The sequence below is a fragment of the Aulonocara stuartgranti genome (genome assembly GCF_965226115.1).
Source record: "Aulonocara stuartgranti genome assembly, chromosome: 15".
NCBI classification, from domain to species: domain Eukaryota; kingdom Metazoa; phylum Chordata; class Actinopteri; order Cichliformes; family Cichlidae; genus Aulonocara; species Aulonocara stuartgranti.
In genome coordinates this window covers 6487744-6507158 of record NC_138951.1, presented here as the reverse complement: position 1 = coordinate 6507158, position 19415 = coordinate 6487744, and the positions used below count along the sequence as shown (strand labels likewise).

The window sequence follows — 19415 nt, the reverse complement described above, 5'->3', positions numbered from 1 at the left end:
CAAAAATATGCAATGTGAAGCCTGTATACAAGGGAAGTTTATTCAAACTAGGAACCGAGAACCGGATGAAAAGGCCAGGGCAGCATTAGAGTTGGTACATACGGATTTGGCTGGTCCGATTACGCCAAACTCTAAAGAAGGGTTTAAGTTTGTTTTGTCGTTTGTTGATGATTATTCAGGTGCAACATTTGTATATAATCTGAAACACAAAAGTGATACAACTCAAGCAACTGAAAGATTTATTGCAGATGTGGCGTCATATGGGAAAATCAAGTGCATTCGTTCTGATAATGGAACTGAATTTACAAGCAGTCAGTTCAGAGATTTATTAAGTAGACACGGCATTAGGCAGGAAACTTCGGCGCCATATTCGCCTCATCAAAACCGAACAGCAGAGAGGAACTGGCGTACACTTTTTGACATGGCGAGATGCATGTTAGTTGAGAGCGAATTGCCAAAGTCTTTATGGCCATATGCAGTACAAACCGCGGGAGTGATTAGGAACCGATGTTTTAACAAACGCACAGGTCAGACAGCGTATAAGATGTTAACTGGAAAAAGACCTGATCTTTCTAGAATGAAAAAATTCGGATCATTGTGCTATGCTTATAAACAAAATAGGGGAAAGCTGGATCCAAGATGCGACAAAGGTGTTTTCTTGGGATATGACAAAAATAGTCCAGCATATTTGATCTATTTCCCAAAAACCGGGAAGGTTGAAAAGCACAGATTGATAAAAATACTAAATCCCGCGACAATGGATCAACAAACACAGAGTGATCAGATGTATGAAGATGAGGTTTATGAATCCAGAAAAGATGGTGAACCCAAACAGACGAAGGATGAGGACATTCCAGATGGTAGTGAAAGCAGTCAAACTGAGTCCGAGGTTAAAACTGAGGATAAAGTAGATGCTGGAGCTACACGTTATCCATCCAGAATCAGAAAGAGACCTGATTATTTGAGTGATTATATCACGGATGTGAAAGAGTGTGAAAATGAACAGATGCAAACTAGTGTTGATTATTGCTACAGATTGTTGTGTGAAATACCCACATCATTTAGTGAAGCTATTGTGTCAAGTGAGTCAAAAGAATGGGAAAAAGCGATGAATGAAGAAATTCAATCCCTTAAGGAGAATGACACATTTACTTTAACCACTTTACCAGAGGGTAAGAAAGCAGTGGGGGGTAAATGGGTTTATGCCGTTAAAAAGAACTCAGACGGATCAGACAGATATAAAGCTCGATTTGTGGCTAAAGGTTTTAGTCAAACAAAAGGAGTTGATTATGAGGAGACTTTTTCACCGACTGCTAATTTATCGAGTGTGAGAGTTTTGATGCAGAAAGTGGTTCAGGATGATATGTTGGTTCACCAGATGGATGTAAAAACCGCCTATCTACACGCACCAATAAATGAAGAAATATATATACAACAACCAGAAGGTTTTGAGACAGAATCAAGTGAGACTAATAAACTGGTGTATAGACTAAAGAAATCACTTTATGGGCTGAAGCAATCGGGTCGTAACTGGAACCAAACCTTACATGACTATATTTGACACAGAGTTCACTCACATGAATTTCACTCACATGTGCTGTAGAAGTGATTTGATTTGAGAGTTCAAACTCACTGCTGTAATGGCTTATGATGATTAATATAATAACTATAATATTGGCCATATCATATTTACACTGACTTTAGTCTCATGAACAACATTAGCTAATTGTTATTTACTAGCTAATCTTAAATGACTGCAGTACAAATATGAAGGCCAACAATCATGTTTTACAGTCCTGTGGTCTCAGCCTCAGATACTTATTAAATCACACAAAGCTCGTGTAGAAACAAACACACAAACAAAATATGTTCTCTTTCATTTCTGTCAAACAAAACTGTATGAAACGTTTCCAGCGATTGGTGTTATGGTTGCTAGGCAACCTGGGCAGCGCGATGGAGGCTAGACCGTCCCATTTCACAAGCCTCTTACTTCCGGCCTTAGCGGTCTTTGAGTACGCAGCCTTTGAGGATCGTTGAGGCTGCGTACTTTAAGGCTGCAGACCCTGAATTGGGATACAGCCTTTGTCTCATGTCAGTGTTTTCAGTTTTGCTTCCTTGGTCTCGTTAGCCCTGATGTTTCCAACCAGTGTTCACCTCCTGCCTCTCATTCCCCTCGTTATTCCCTGTGTATTTTAGCCCTGTATTTTCTGTGCTCCCTGTCGCGTCGTAAACGGCACTAATCCTGTGCTGTGTGTCTCCCCGTGGATTAGTTTTGTATTGTCTCTTATTTTCCAACCAGCAATAAAGCTGCCGTTTTTGAGTTTCACTCCAGTCTTCCGAGAGTCTGCATTTTGGGTCCTTTTCCTCGTTCCTGCCTGCACACAGCTGAACTATGACATTTAGGTATGTAGACATGGTCTACATACATACCTGCATGTTAGACCTAATCCCGAACCAAACTATTTAAAGCGGTATTTCCTTTAATTGTTGCTCCAGTTTTGGATATAATGAATTTATTTTTAGAAAATGGATACGTACCATAGGATTTTAAGGTTGCTGTAATTAAACCTCTATTTAAGAAACCCTCTTTTAATCAAGACAACTTAATGAACTATAGACCTATATCTAATCTTCCCTTCATATCTAAAATTCTTGAGGTAATAGTTGCCAATCAGGTGTGTTAGCACTTAAACAATAACGACCTGTTTGAAGAGTTTCAATCTGGCTTTAGAGCTCATCATAGCACTGAAACAGCTCTGGTGAAAGTTACTAATGATATTCTCATGGCCTCAGATAATGGACTGGTGACCATTCTGGTTCTACTGGACCTCAGTGCTGTTTTTGACACATTCAATCACAATATTCTCATAGAAAGGTTTGAAAATGTTGCAGGGATCAAAGGAACAGCACTAGGCTGGTTTAAATCTTACTTGTCCAACAGACTCAAGGTTTGTTTACGTAAATGATAAATCCTCTTCAACCTCTATGGTTACTTGTGGCGTACACCACAGGGTTCTGTACTTGGACTGATCCTTTTTACTATATATATGTTCCCTATTGGTAAAATCATTAGACAGCATGGGATAAATTTCCATAGCTATGCACACCTAAATCCTGATGAACCTAATCAGTTATAAAGATTACGGGCATGCTTGGAAGACATAAAAACCTGGATGTCTTCAAACTTCCTCCTTTTGAATTCCGACAAGACAGAAGTTGTCTTTGGACCAGAAGCTCAGAAAAACAAATTACTTGGTCAGTCCCTTCATCTGGATGGCATTAAATTAGCCTCCAGTAATAAAGCAAAGAACCTCTGTGTTATTTTTTGACAAAGACATGTCATTTAGATCTGACATGAAAGAGGTTTCTAGGGTCTCCTCCTTCCACCTCCGTAATATTGCTAAAATTAGAAACATCCCATCCAGGAGTGATGCTGAAAAACTAGTTGATGCCTTTGTTACTTCAAGGCTGCATTACTATAACTCTTAACTATCAGGAAGTCCACATAATGCAACTAAAAGTCTTCAGCTGATCCAAAATGCTGCAGCCAGGGTTCTGATGAATATCAAAAGAACAGATGACATCTCCTCCCGTGTTTTAAATGCACTTTAGAACAGCACGCAGCAACACTACATATGAGCGAGCGGAGGGAGGCATGGGGTCTTCACAGAGCCCCACTCTCTGCCAGCCGTCAGGGCGGGGGGGCCTGAAGGTGGAATTGGCCATCTGATCGAGGCCTGGGTTGCAGCGGCCCCCTGCCACTGCGGAGCCGGGGACGGTCTGCTTGATTTCCACCTCAGGGAGGAGGGCAACATCTGGGTCTGGGTATGAGTTCCCCCTCCGGGGCAAGAATACCTGGACCTGGGATGTAGAGAATGTTTGGGGAGTGTGATTGTGTGTACAGTGTCCATTTATGTCTGTGTCCACGTTGGGTGAGGGCCGAGTGTTTGTGGTTGTGTGTATGAGGGTGGGAAGGTATGTTTGTGTCTGCCGTACACATCACCACAAACAACACCACAAGCAGAGCACAAGTTTTAAGCCAGCGTGGTGTGATTATAGATGCCGTGCAGGTGGGTCCATCTCACATGCAGCGGCATCGCAGAACACGCCCCGCCACATACCCTCTTCCCCCGACTAAGACCGAGGAGCCACCTCCCCCCCCCCTCCATGAGCAAGCGAGGGAATAGGCCTGGAGCATCAGCGCCCCAGCCCAGCCACGGGGAAGTGACTACCTGGGCGTTCGCCTGTAGATCTAGCGGCGCTGGTGACGAGGTGGTTCCAGGGACCGCCCACGCTTCCAGCGGCACCCCCATCCCGCTAGCGCACCAGCCTGTGGCTCACCTGAGCCGGTCGTTCCCTCGCGCTGTCCAACAATTACAATAATTATACGGTTGCTGTAACAGATTGTAGATACAATGCAGGTGAGTCCATCTCACCTGCAGCAGCATCCCAGACCAGCCACAATAATAAAGATTTTTCTATTTCATTATAAACTTTGTCCTAATTATGTCATGAGTTTTTACTATTTAAAAAGAAAAAGAAAGCATCACAAAAACACTTAAGGTCATGAAAATTAATTGTATTGCTGCAATACTTAAATATCTGTGGTCTAATCTATTTTTATTCACCAATCTCATTGTAGCAATAATATGCCTTTTTGGTCCAAGTTAATTATTTGAATTTTAAAACTCTTTTAGCCAAATAACTTTGAAGTTGTTACTAAAACTCATCATCCCCATTTACTACTTTTGTTTCATTCTTTAAAAATTTAGAAGCATAAATATCAGTCTTTTGGAAAAATTACATTTTATACAGTATTATTAAGTCTACATATTCCAAGTGAGTTATGTCAGAATGCACTAGAGCAATTTAACTCTATTACATCATAGCATTCTATTTGCAAGAATCCCAGTGTTAATCCACTGTTCTTGGCCAATGATATCCACTCCTCAGCACTATGGGGGCGCTAATGTACATCTACGCTGGTTGCCAACCACCATGAACATTTAAAGAGCAGAAGAAGAAGAAGAGGACACTAAAGAGTTCAGGTGCACGACATGAGGATTTAATGAGACAGCTTTTATCTTACTGCTTTCGTGGAAGATCAGGTGAGAACCATACAAATTCCCTTACACATGATGTTTATATAAATATATTCATCCAATAAAGCAAAGTAATATAGGTTATTATATTACGTTCCGATACACCAAAGCATCTAATTTTTGACAGTTTAGCTAGCCAGCATGCTAGTAGCAAAAGTTTGACATTCTGTTGCTGTTGGTTTGATTAATTTTGGTTTTAGCATCACAAAACTTGTGGTTTTAAAACTAGTGAGATCTGTTTTCAGAAAATATTTTACAAATGAAACAAAAACTGTAGGACAAATATGCTTATTGTTCAACCATACTAAATCATTATTTTAATTTATAACTTTAAGAAATATAAAAGGTTAAGGAAATGTGGATATGAAAATTAACTCATTAAGATTTGCAGTAACCTTAGACCAAATAAAATATACGAAACAGAACTTCCACAGGTAGGGCATGCAGCCTCTGACACACAGTGATACAAGATAGGAGGAACACAGATATTTGGAACCTTTAGGGGAGCTCTCCCCAACATAAATAGATTTTTCGATCTGTTTATTTCTATGTCTACATACATTTTGTAGTATAATGTGTTATTTCTAAAGTCATTAATACCTGATCTTTGCAGGGGATGGCGGCAACAAGGCCACGGAGAGCTAAAATAAATCCCATACAAGATGCTAGGTATTACTGCTCCTTAGGTGAAGACAAGGCAGGATTTGATGTGAGGTATATTGATTCATTTAAAGGTGAGTTGATTCCAAAGAATGCAGTCAGCTTCTCAAAATAGAAATTTTTATGTTTTTTGTAGTTTTTTTGTAGCATACCATGCATGAGAAAATTAATAATCACGAATATAATTATACTTGTTTTATTATTATTATTATTATATTTCTATTTTTTCCTTGTCTTTCCCCAAGGAATTATGAACATGTTACATGTTCCAAAATAAATAATACAATATAATCAAATAAAAAACATATTTAAAAACAAGAAGGATTTTAATTAAATGGTTTATAGTTTATTGCCCAATTTGTTTTTGATGTGTGTCTTTAGGTCGCGGTGTGTTCAGCTGTCGGTCATTTCAAAAGGGAGATTTTCTTTTTGAGTACAGAGGACAAATCATAACTAAAGAGGAACAAGAAAACCGAATGAAACTTTACCATGATGCACTCAAGGTTTTCATATTTGATTTCAAGTTCAATGGAAAACAGTTATGGTATGTAACTGCTTTGATAAAGGATAAAATACATGAGGTTTACAAATTATAATATTCAAATAATATTTTGAATTGAATATTAAAATGTTATTCAGACGTTCTACAACCTAATATACTTAATGACTTTCTTTACAGAGTGTAATTGTTATTGTATACTTTTTGTTTTAGTGTTGATGCTACCAGAGAGGACGGCTCACTTGGCAGACTTGTAAATGACGATAATGTGAATCCAAACAGTAAAATGACAGTTACCAGAGTGGATGGAAGGCCCCATCTCTGTTTGTTTGCAATCAAAGATATTGGTCCAGGAGAAGAAATCACCTATAACTATGGTGATTCCAACTGGCCATGGAGAAGCAAGGTATAATGTAAATAGTACAGTATAAGTATAAATAGTATTAAATGAATAAAGGCTATACTGAAAAGTATGCATACACACACGGGTCCTGTGTAATACTCAACTGGACAGGTCCAGACATTAGGAGGACTGTATTCATCTTGGCTAGACCCAAAGACTGCCATTCATTATTCATGCTTCTTCCTTAGAAATCCAACATGGTGGCATCTCAGGCTGTGGATGAGATTGCAGCCAGTTCCTCTCCTAACGACGCAACAAAGGTAAATTGGAGTTTCAGTGTCAGATTGTTTTAGTTGTAGACTGAGGTGCTAGTTATTAGGCAGTATTGAGGTATGTGGGTCCTTGGTTATCTTGACCAAGTAAGATGCACGCATTAGGAGGACTGAGATTTGAAACAGGAAGTATAAACAACTGAGTTCTACCTACAAGTGCGCCCACACACACGGGTCCTGTGTATTACTCAACTGGACAGGTCCAGACATTAGGAGGACCGAGTTTCGAAATGAATTCAGATCAATGAGAGTTACTCTGGCAATTGTGCATACACACACGGGTCCTGTGTATTACTCAACTGGACAGGTCCAGACATTAGGAGGACTGTATTCATCTTGGCTAGACCCAAAGACTGCCATTCATTATTCATGCTTCTTCCTTAGAAATCCAACATGGTGCCATCTCAGGCTGTGGATGAGAATGCAGCCAGTTCCTCTCCTAACGACACAACAAAGGTAAATTGGAGTTTCAGTGTCAGATTGTTTTAGTTGTAGACTGAGGTGCTAGTTATTAGGCAGTATTGAGGTATGTGGGTCCTTGGTTATCTTGACCAAGTAAGATGCACGCATTAGGAGGACTGAGATTTGAAACAGGAAGTATAAACAACTGAGTTCTACCTACAAGTGCGCCCACACACACGGGTCCTGTGTATTACTCAACTGGACAGGTCCAGACATTAGGAGGACTGAGTTTAGAAATGAATTCAGATCAATGAGAGTTACTCTGGCAATTGTGCATACACACACGGGTCCTGTGTATTACTCAACTGGACAGGTCCAGACATTAGGAGGACTGTATTCATCTTGGCTAGACCCAAAGACTGCCATTCATTATTCACGCTTCTTCCTTAGAAATCCAACATGGTGCCATCTCAGGCTGTGGATGAGAATGCAGCCAGTTCCTCTCCTAACGACGCAACAAAGGTAAATTGGAGTTTCAGTGTCAGATTGTTTTAGTTGTAGACTGAGGTGCTAGTTATTAGGCAGTATTGAGGTATGTGGGTCCTTGGTTATCTTGACCAAGTAAGATGCACGCATTAGGAGGACTGAGATTTGAAACAGGAAGTATAAACAACTGAGTTCTACCTACAAGTGCGCCCACACACACGGGTCCTGTGTATTACTCAACTGGACAGGTCCAGACATTAGGAGGACTGAGTTTAGAAATGAATTCAGATCAATGAGAGTTACTCTGGCAATTGTGCATACACACACGGGTCCTGTGTATTACTCAACTGGACAGGTCCAGACATTAGGAGGACTGTATTCATCTTGGCTAGACCCAAAGACTGCCATTCATTATTCACGCTTCTTCCTTAGAAATCCAACATGGTGCCATCTCAGGCTGTGGATGAGAATGCAGCCAGTTCCTCTCCTAACGACGCAACAAAGGTAAATTGGAATTTCAGTGTCAGATTGTTTTAGTTGTAGACTGAGGTGCTAGTTATTAGGCAGTATTGAGGTATGTGGGTCCTTGGTTATCTTGACCAAGTAAGATGCACGCATTAGGAGGACTGAGATTTGAAACAGGAAGTATAAACAACTGAGTTCTACCTACAAGTGCGCCCACACACACGGGTCCTGTGTATTACTCAACTGGACAGGTCCAGACATTAGGAGGACTGAGTTTAGAAATGAATTCAGATCAATGAGAGTTACTCTGGCAATTGTGCATACACACACGGGTCCTGTGTATTACTCAACTGGACAGGTCCAGACATTAGGAGGACTGTATTCATCTTGGCTAGACCCAAAGACTGCCATTCATTATTCACGCTTCTTCCTTAGAAATCCAACATGGTGCCATCTCAGGCTGTGGATGAGAATGCAGCCAGTTCCTCTCCTAACGACGCAACAAAGGTAAATTGGAGTTTCAGTGTCAGATTGTTTTAGTTGTAGACTGAGGTGCTAGTTATTAGGCAGTATTGAGGTATGTGGGTCCTTGGTTATCTTGACCAAGTAAGATGCACGCATTAGGAGGACTGAGATTTGAAACAGGAAGTATAAACAACTGAGTTCTACCTACAAGTGCGCCCACACACGGGTCCTGTGTATTACTCAACTGGACAGGTCCAGACATTAGGAGGACTGTATTCATCTTGGCTAGACCCAAAGACTGCCATTCATTATTCACGCTTCTTCCTTAGAAATCCAACATGGTGCCATCTCAGGCTGTGGATGAGAATGCAGCCAGTTCCTCTCCTAACGACGCAACAAAGGTAAATTGGAGTTTCAGTGTCAGATTGTTTTAGTTGTAGACTGAGGTGCTAGTTATTAGGCAGTATTGAGGTATGTGGGTCCTTGGTTATCTTGACCAAGTAAGATGCACGCATTAGGAGGACTGAGATTTGAAACAGGAAGTATAAACAACTGAGTTCTACCTACAAGTGCGCCCACACACACGGGTCCTGTGTATTACTCAACTGGACAGGTCCAGACATTAGGAGGACTGAGTTTAGAAATGAATTCAGATCAATGAGAGTTACTCTGGCAATTGTGCATACACACACGGGTCCTGTGTAATACTCAACTGGACAGGTCCAGACATTAGGAGGACTGTATTCATCTTGGCTAGACCCAAAGACTGCCATTCATTATTCACGCTTCTTCTTTAGAAATCCAACATGGTGCCATCTCAGGCTGTGGATGAGAATGCAGCCAGTTCCTCTCCTAACGACGCAACAAAGGTAAATTGGAGTTTCAGTGTCAGATTGTTTTAGTTGTAGACTGAGGTGCTAGTTATTAGGCAGTATTGAGGTATGTGGGTCCTTGGTTATCTTGACCAAGTAAGATGCACGCATTAGGAGGACTGAGATTTGAAACAGGAAGTATAAACAACTGAGTTCTACCTACAAGTGCGCCCACACACACGGGTCCTGTGTATTACTCAACTGGACAGGTCCAGACATTAGGAGGACTGTATTCATCTTGGCTAGACCCAAAGACTGCCATTCATTATTCACGCTTCTTCTTTAGAAATCCAACATGGTGCCATCTCAGGCTGTGGATGAGAATGCAGCCAGTTCCTCTCCTAACGACGCAACAAAGGTAAATTGGAGTTTCAGTGTCAGATTGTTTTAGTTGTAGACTGAGGTGCTAGTTATTAGGCAGTATTGAGGTATGTGGGTCCTTGGTTATCTTGACCAAGTAAGATGCACGCATTAGGAGGACTGAGATTTGAAACAAGAAGTATGAAACCCCAACCCTAAATCTGGTTTGCATAAAGACGTAGTTCTCGGCTTGGTTGAAATGAACTCTGATGTAGTTAGATCGCATATTTGAATTTCAGCTGATCAAGGAGCAAGAATGAAGCTTACTATAGGAAGGAGCATGTAAATACAACCGAAACAATCGCTAAACTCTTTCCTGTTAATGCTAAGCACATTTATGTAACATTGTTGTGTAAAGGCCATCCGTTATGTCTTGATGGATTCATGACTTCATGATTTAATTATACTTTTTTACACTCCCAGTCAAAACTTTGGACACATCTTCTCATTTCAGAAAGAACAAATTGTAAGTCTAATCTTTTTTGGGTGTTGTGGGTCCACAATGAATTTTCTTTTCATTGTGGTTTTGTAATATATACCATAATATAAAACCTAGAAGAAAAAATTGTTTTGAAAATTGATCTATATACAGCAGGTATTTTTCCCTTTAAATTTTGCATTGCAAAAGTTACAAAAATTGATTTAATAGTTTTAGTAACACTTGAACAGGTTTTTTTTTTTTTTTTTTTTTTTCTTCCGTCCTTAACTCCTTTTTAAAGAGGAACCAAAACAACTATTTGGTTGTGATATTTTACATCACAAAAGTATGAATTTTGTTTTTGATTACACTGGTTTTTTTTTAGTTTTTTTTTACCAAACAGGACTGCGATCATGATCTAGTCCCTGACGAAATGTCAAGTTTAGAAAAATGTTTTGCATGTGGAGGACCTTTTTCGCCTCTGAAATGGAGTGGTGTGAGATGTGAAGGTAATTATTTAATTATGGAAGGTTGGGTACATTAGAATATCTTAAATATGATCCATAAGGAACACTATAAAAACTAATCCATAAGTAAATATGATATATGTTCATAATGAACCTTTTACATCTGCACTTTTTACATATTTACTTACCATGTCATTATTAAAGCTGCTATACCCAATTTGCAAAAACAAGTTAGCTTAACATATTTTTTTTTTCATGTTCATAACAACATTTTAACAAAGCATAGCTATAAATGTTGTTTGGAGATTAAAGAAAAAAAAATGAAGTGGTTCTGTTGCATTTGTCTAAAACCATCAGCCAATAACATGGCTCAGTCCAGAAAAACGATAGAACAGTCTTTCCTGACTCCTTAAATTCTACATTAACATGGCTCCACCACACTATGCACTGGCCTGTTTAGCAGCAAAGCACACCAGGGGGTGTGGCCTATGGATAATATCCAATGGGAGGGGGGAGCCTTCTTGACTGTGTTTATGCTTCCATCTAGCCTGTTTTTTTAAATTGGGGAAAGCGGCTTTAACTACCTTTCTTTTATTAACTTAATTTTTCTCTGTCTAGTTTGCTACCAGTCCTGGCACAAAAGATGTTATGTTAGCCACAAGGTGAACCTCACTGAACCTCTTCCAGAGGTAAGTGTTTTTGCAGAATTATTCTCAGTAAAATATGTAAGGTAAACAAAGTCTTACTTTGTGTTTTTGATTGTTATTAGGTCTTTAGTGAAGATAGTTCAAGTGAGGGGGCTTCATCAGAAGAGGAATATGTGCCAGATTCTATAGCTGACTCAGACAGCTCATGGGACAACAAATCAGAGCCTTTAAATATAAGTTGCAAACAAGTACAGAACTCTGAGATCTCCAGCAGTCAATCTGCTTGCAAAACGAAAAGACCTCGCCTAGAAAGTTTTTTAGAGAGAGTAGGACAAAGAATTTCAGAAGATGCCGAATCAATATCTGAAGATGGAATTGGCACAAGACAGCTCGACGTATCAGGGGTTATTGCCACAGCAGAAAAGTCTGATGCTGAAGGCATTGTTGATGACTCTAATACTACGGCTGAAGATTCCTTAAAAACATCCTCCTCACTAAGAAACAAAACATACTGCTACATTTGTGGAAAACTACAGACAAAGTTTACACGTCATTTAAAAACTCATGAGAAATCACATGCAGATGTTGCTCGAGTTTTAAGTCTTCCCAAGAAGTCCAAAGACCGTTTGAAAATGCTTTCTAAGCTGCGAAACAAAGGAAACCACAGACATAACTCGGAGGTCATCGCAAGTGGGATTGGATCATTAAAAACCAGACGCACATCAAAAAAACCCTACAAAGGAAAAGACTATATTCACTGCATTTATTGCGAGGCATTATATCTTAAAAGAGATCTTTGGAGACATGTTCGTAAATGTTCTTCAAAACCAGTGGAGGCCAATTCAGAGGGGGGACGAAAAAAGGTCTTGTCCCTGGCCTGTATGAGTGAGTCAGCTCTGTGTCAGCAAGTTTCCCCCGGTGTTTGGAAGATATTAGCTGTCATGAAAGATGATGAAATAACTTCTACTGTGCGAAGTGACTTCTCTATTCTTCAGCTTGCTCAATCATTCTTTAACAAACATGGGAAAGATCCCACCAAATTTGACTACATTCGCCAGACACTCCGAGAATGTGGAAGACTTCTGCTCACACTTCGGAAAGAATGCTCAATACACACTTTTGAGGATGCTGTAAGACCTGCAAATTTCAATGTGGTTATCAAAGCTGTTAAGAAGGTGTGTGGGTATGATGAAGAAAAGAACTGCTACTCGACTCCAAGCCTTGCTTTAAAGTTGGGACACTCACTGCAGAAAGTCTGTGATATTATACATTGCAGAGCACTGATGGCAGAAGACAGTGCACTGATAAAGTCAACCCAGAGTTTCAAAACCCTTTATGCTACAAAGTGGTCAGAACTCATCTCCCATACTGCATTAACCACACTAAACGAGCGGCACTTCAACAAGCCTTCCACACTTCCTTTCACAGAAGATGTTCAGCGTCTTCATAGACATCTGGAGAAGACTACAGAACAAGCACTGAAGGACTTGGAAGAGCATAGTTCACCAAAATCATACAGTGAACTTTGTAAAGCTACCATGGCAAATGTAATACTATTTAACAGGAGAAGAGGGGGAGAAATTTCAAAGATGACACTGAATGGCTTCCAGGAGAGAGACACTAGTACCCTGCACAAGGATGTTGCAATTGGACTGACAAAATTTGAACTTTACCTTTGTCAACACTTCAGTCGTGTAGAATTGAGGGGTAAACGAGGACGCAAGGTTGCAGTGCTACTTTCACCAGACATGGTGAATGCCATAACACGGCTGACAGAGAAAAGACAAGACTGTGGTGTTCTGGCAGAAAACATATTCCTGTTTGCCAGACCTCATTGTCTGACTCCCTACAGAGGACAGGACTGTTTGAGGATTTATGCGACTGAATGTGGGGCTGAAAACCCTGAACACCTACGTTCAACGCAGTTGCGCAAACATGTCGCAACTTTGTCTCAGATCTTAAACCTCAAGAATCACGAGTTAGACCAAGTTGCCAACTTCCTAGGTCATGATATTCGTGTTCATCGCGAATATTATAGACTTCCAGAGGCTACTACCCAGCTTGCCAAAATATCCAAACTACTGATTGCCATGGAGAAAGGGTCTCTCAAAAGCCTTCAAGGCAAAACACTTGAAGAGATTGAAATCGAAGGTAAAGTGGTGTTAAGGTTAAGAATTATACACGTTTCCTGCACTATAACCTTATAATTCATTAAGACAATCTTTTATTTTGTTAGATAACCTACAGTTGACAGATTCAAGTGAAGAAAGTGAGGTCGGAGCGGAGCGTGAGGAGGTCGGAGCGGAGCGTGAGGAGGTCGGAGCGGAGCGTGAGGAGGTCGGAGCGGAGCGTGAGGAGGTCGGAGCGGAGCGTGAGGAGGTCGGAGCGGAGCGTGAGGAGGTCGGAGCGGAGCGTGAGGAGGTCGGAGCGGAGCGTGAGGTCAATGAAGGAAATCTTGTATATCCACAGATTGGTAAGTACAATGTGATTAGTCTCAACTTTGTTCAATTTATGAAATCACATGACTAATAGACTTTATTACAGATTCTATAGATACTAGAATGATGAAGAAAGTTGTCAAGGAACCTCCAGGTATGTGTTTGTCATCATTTATTGAAGCTTTTACCTTTGTAACTACTTCCTAGACACTTTTGCTATCTTTGCTATCTTTATGTAAAAAAAAAAAAAGATAATTCATTACTATCATTTTTCCAGTGATTTTTACCTTTGTCCAAATGGTAATTTAAAGAAAGTCAAGGATCTTTCTAAAGACCAGCTCAACAGAATAGAAAGGTCAGTTTTGGAGGATGGTCAGGTAGGAAATGCTAGTTTGAACAGGTGATTTTGAGCTGTGATTTAAAGTTCTAGAGAGAATCTAATGAGCAGAGGAAGTTCCAGAGGGTGCAATTAGCAGTGGCAAAGGATTGTACCCTCAGATTTATGATTTTGATGATGGGGGTAAGGAGGTTAGTGTTAGCAGTGTTGTGGGAGAGTGACAGTAAAGACAATCCCTCAGGGTGGCGGGGGCGAGGTTGTTGAAGGCTTAAAAGTTGATTAGGAGTTTGCACTCAATACTATAGTCAGTGTGCAGCCAGTAATGTTCTTTTTAGGATGTGGTGATATAGTCTCTAGAGTGAGTGCAGTAGAGTAAGGGGGCAGCAGAGTTCTTAATAGATTGCAGTTCTTGGAGGTGAGTTTGGGGAAAGCAAAGATGCTGGGATTCTTTTTGAGGGTGGAGAGAATGGATAGGATTAGGAAGAACAATATCATTGGGACTGCACATGTTGGAAAAAATGTCTACATTGTTCTACATTGGCCAGGTTGAGGTTGTGTTGGGCATGTGCAAACAAGGGACAGTGAGGAAGGTTTGTTGAAGGATGTTAGAAAGGAAGCTGCCCTGCAGGAGACAGAAGGAGATGAGATTAATCAAGAGAGATGAAAATAGTTGGTGTGTGGAAGGCTGATCTACTACTCTTTATTTACCTGGTTTGCGCTTCTGAAGTATTCCCTCTACGCTCTCATCCTCTTTCTACAGTAAATCAGTGGTGAGTGGAAAGTTGACCAGTCACCGGAGTAGTGATGGGTCGTTCGCGAACGAAATGGCTCTTAGAGCTGGTTCTTTGAAGTGAACGATGCGAGCCGGCTCCTTATTGGGAGCCGTGGATTTTTTTTTTTTTACTTTCTCTTGCCCTCTCTCTCACTTTTTTCGCTGCACGTCAGCCTTGTGTTTGCGCTGAGTAGAGACGGGAGGGGCGCAAACAGAGCCTTGCGTTTGCACCCCTCCCGCCTCTGAGCAGAGGGAGGAGCTAGGGGCGGTAGTTACACTCGCAACAGCAGTAGCACACGAAAAGAGCAGCAGGGAGAGAGAGAGAAAGAGAGCCGGGAGCAACAACAAGAGACAATGTCGTCACATTAGAAAGGTGGAGTAAAGAAAATGAGTGACACCAAGAAAAGAAGCAAAATCTAGAACCATTTAAATTTTACTGACAATACATAGGCAGAGTGTAGAGTCTGCAAGAAAAGGATATCATATAGAGCACGGGCACCTGAAAACTGTCCACTCATCAGTGCGATGGGAAGATAAAACACAGTGAATTAAGTGTGATATAAGTGAAGCTGCCAGTGTGTCTACCCACTGAGCTGAGCACTGGGCACTTGGTATTTTTAAATTTAAAGTTTAAATTTTAAAAGTTAAATTGTAAATGGTAGGTTTTTGTATTTTATAATTTATTTTTTAAATTTTATGTGGAGTGAATAAATAAAAGCAGATTTATATAATGAACATATATACATAGAAAACACGTTTTTAAACATTAGTAATTCATTTTGTGCATAATTTTATATTGTTGTTAATAATAAATGAATGAAAGCAACAAAATAACCTGAAGAGCCGGTTCGGGAGCCGAAAGAGCCGGCTCTTTTTAGTGAGCCGAGCTGAGAGAGCCGGATCTCTAAAAAGAGCCGGAAATCCCATCACTACACCGGAGTCTTGTTTGGAGAAAAATTCAGCCTTGTATCTTTTAATATCAGCTGTAATAGCTCTAGCCATATTCCACATTCACATGTGTCACCTTAAACTAAAAGTCATAGTTGCGACTCTGGATTTATCTTAGAAACCATATTCAAGATTTCAAGGTCCATTAGTTGCTTGACCACATTCAGGAGCATTTGACATTACATTATAAGAGATTTAATACAACAAATATATGCTTACTGTTTTGTTTTGTTTTTCAGCACAAAGTAAAAATGGAGCGGGTAAGGTCATTGAACCCAACAGAATACTAAACAAGGAGATGAAGCCAAGCAGTAAGAAGAAAACAAATGAACAATCTGGTAAATGGTGACATGCATACAAAAGTCACTTAAGCACAAATGTAAACTTCATGCATTTTTGAACCCAGTTATCCACACCACCCAAGCCAGTATGGTGACTATGCTCATCTTTCTGCCAGGGACCGTACCATAATTCTACAACTTGGTTAGACAATTATATTAACCTACTTGGTAAGGTAAAACATAAATCACATTCAATGTGGAACAATACCTTGTATTAAGTAATGGGATAAATGTTTAAATTACTTTCCCTATGCCTGTTTTAATCTGTAATACATTTAAATACTTATCATTTTCAAAACAGCAATGCACCAAAACAATTAATAAACAAAGCAATGAGAACATATTATGATTTGGGTTTTTAATTTTGAGGATTCCTCAACCATTGGGCTTCTACATTATCTCCATACTCTGAACATCATCTTATTCCCATAGGCAGAATCTGGATAATATTGGAAAATTTGGGCTGGTTTGGCTAATTGTGGGCTGTAACCTGAACGTCTTGAAGAAAATTATGTTCACTAAAAAAACCTGAAGGCCCACCTCATGGTCAGGCAGGGTCCACCCTTGTTTTTAAATAAACATTTGAGTCAGACAGTTATATATGAAATGTTTGAGTATATGTTATACATTTCAAATTATTACAATATCATGCTATACATGTTTTTTGTTGTATAACGGTGTGTGTGGAATAAAATGCTCTCCATCCATAGTGATTTGCCATAGCTATTTATTGGAATTCTGACTTAATGTGGGCTACCTTTCAGAATTTTACATTTAAATAAATGTATTCATCCATTGTAATAAGTATTTAAACAGTCAGCATTACAGGATTTATACCAAAGAAACACTGTTACAACAAATTCACCTTAAAGGGGACATATTATGCAAAACCCACTTTTTTTTGTTGCTTTTGTATGTATATTTGGTTATGAATTGCCTCCCGACTCCTTAAGTGTAGGTTTTCAACAACTAAAAAAGGAGCTCTTTTAGGTCCCAGGTAGTGTATTTTGCACAATCCAGCATAATCACAGCCTCAGCACCTGTCCTCGTGGACAATGCAAAGGCCGTCTTTGGGCTGTGTAGACTAAACACTAACTGTTCTTAGCAGGGCTGTAAAACTAGTGTGTGCAGAACTCAATTCTTCGGCTTATTTGAAGGAAGCCGATTATCGCCATTATATTTTTGCATCCTACAACCATGTCAACTCACACAATTGAGCATAATACGTCCCCTTTAATTTAAAAATTGTTTAAAAAGTAGTTTGTTTACATTTATTTTTTTCTGCTTCTAGCTTCTCTGGAAAATGCAAGGAGGGTCAAAAAGCATCCTTGGTCTCCCACGGAGGTTGCTGCGATAATGAAGTATTTTGGCGAACATATCAAAAAAGGAAAACTGGCCACTATTATCGAATGCCAGCAATGCAAAACTGCAGAAGATCCTGCTCTGGCTGGTCGTTCTATTCAAAACATCAGAGATTTTGTGAGGAATCGGGGCGTGTCGTTGAAGAAAAAAGAAAATCCTATGTAGAGGAGTCTACATAACTCCAAAGTACTTCTTGGAGGAGTTACAAAAGATATTTTGTATGTTTTGGTTTCTCATTTATTTATTTTAGAATTTTACTATTAGAAGATTGGTAAATTCATTTTGTTGACACTGTTTTAGTGCATCTGATCTAAGAGGACATATAATTTTATATTGCCAGTTATTTTCATTTCTGTTAACAAAACAATCCTGTTTTTGTAAAATGCACTCAATTTGTTCCTTTTATTCACCTGTTGCCCTTTTAATACACACAAAATACATGTTTGTGTATGTGTATGGCCTTTGTCCTGTTAATAAAGTTAGCCCTGACAATTACTGTTCATGTCAGGGGGAGGAGCCAAGTTACCTAATTAGTGTTGTCCTCTTATTACACCATGTTGTCAGGTTCTTATATTTTGAGTTCTGGTGTGTTTTTCACAATTTTGAAGTGAGATTTGTGTTGTACAACTCAAATGGGATTTTTAAAGATGCACTTCATCTATCTAGCACAAGCGGAAAGGGGGGTCCGTTTAGTGTTGCAAAAATCTTGTTTGAAAAAATTGTCCTTCCAATTCACCTTTACCAGTATGTGTGTGTGTGTGTGTGTGTGTGTGTGTGAGAGAGAGAGAGAGCGAGGGTGTTCACATGCTGAGGGATGAGCCTGGAGCACAGAGTGATGATGATGATAAAAAGGAACTGGAAGGAAAAGACTAACATCTTAACATGTTTTTTTCTGGACACTATTGACATATTAGTGCCCATTTGAGCATAAAGGCCTTTGAGTGTCCGTGTGTGTTTGTGTACATATCATGGCTTCAATAAACCAGCTCCAACTTTCTCACCCTTGTTTTTGTTCTAGTTGTCATGGCAACCTCTTGGCCTTTTTAGCATAAGTTACATCGGGGGTCTCCGATGATGCTCATCGCCATAGTTACTGGGGCTTTGTTAATGAGATTCAAAGCTTCGGGCATTATGTAAGATGTGTGACATTTACCTCTGATTACTCAGCTGCAGTGTGTATTCACTAATATATCGATGTGTATTGACGCACACAAAGAAGGGAGGAAATAACACCAACCTCACTGATTTCAAATATCAACAGTAGTGCGGCTGCCAGGAAAAGCCTCATGGGCTTGAGATGGATTTAGGCTTCTGCATCAAGGTGTTACGGCGCTCTCTTTATGTGAACCCCTCCGGCACAGGAATTGATTTGCAGCGTGGCATAGGATTTAACTTGGCGACTGTCATATTACCACAATATTTAAATTTCAAATCATACTACCAAGTAAGGAGTAAGGAACAGATTACTGAGCCTCTGACTGCTGAGTTCACGAATGACTTAACAGCACAAATGTGTCACTGAGAGATTTTTGCAGTGCTTTTTGTCTGATTGTGTCTTTGGGGGCACTGCTGATGAGCATTTTTTTTTTTTTTTTTTTTGCATCAACATGATGCAATGCCTTGGTTTGTCAGCTTTCTGACTAAGCTAAAAAAGACCTCCCTGACAGTTATTTTGACACATACTCGACATATTTTTCTG

The 19415-nt window shown here is 39.8% G+C and overlaps 1 protein-coding gene across 5 annotated transcripts; it reads left to right on the top strand.

Moving 5' to 3' along the window:
- Nucleotides 1-2198: 2198 nt before the first annotated feature.
- Nucleotides 2199-18241, top strand: LOC309689063 (uncharacterized protein). Of its 5 annotated transcripts, XM_082505212.1 has the most exons (13): nt 2199-2403; nt 4954-5108; nt 5716-5836; nt 6144-6306; nt 6475-6667; nt 6853-6924; nt 10808-10913; nt 11490-11560; nt 11641-13669; nt 13755-13991; nt 14063-14110; nt 16253-16351; nt 17646-18241. In XM_082505212.1, the coding sequence occupies exons 3-13, from the start codon at nt 5719-5721 to the stop codon at nt 17879-17881; spliced, it is 3372 nt and encodes a 1123-aa protein (XP_082361338.1). In that variant the 5' UTR covers nt 2199-2403; nt 4954-5108; nt 5716-5718; the 3' UTR covers nt 17882-18241. The 5 variants fall into 5 exon arrangements, with proteins under 5 accessions (XP_082361338.1, XP_082361337.1, XP_082361341.1 ...); XM_082505211.1 differs by lacking the exon at nt 2199-2403 and having other exon boundaries at nt 4174-5108; XM_082505215.1 differs by lacking the exons at nt 2199-2403; nt 4954-5108; nt 5716-5836; nt 6144-6306; nt 6475-6667 and adding an exon at nt 10410-10452 and having other exon boundaries at nt 6857-6924.
- The last annotated feature ends 1174 nt before the right edge of the window (nt 18242-19415 follow it).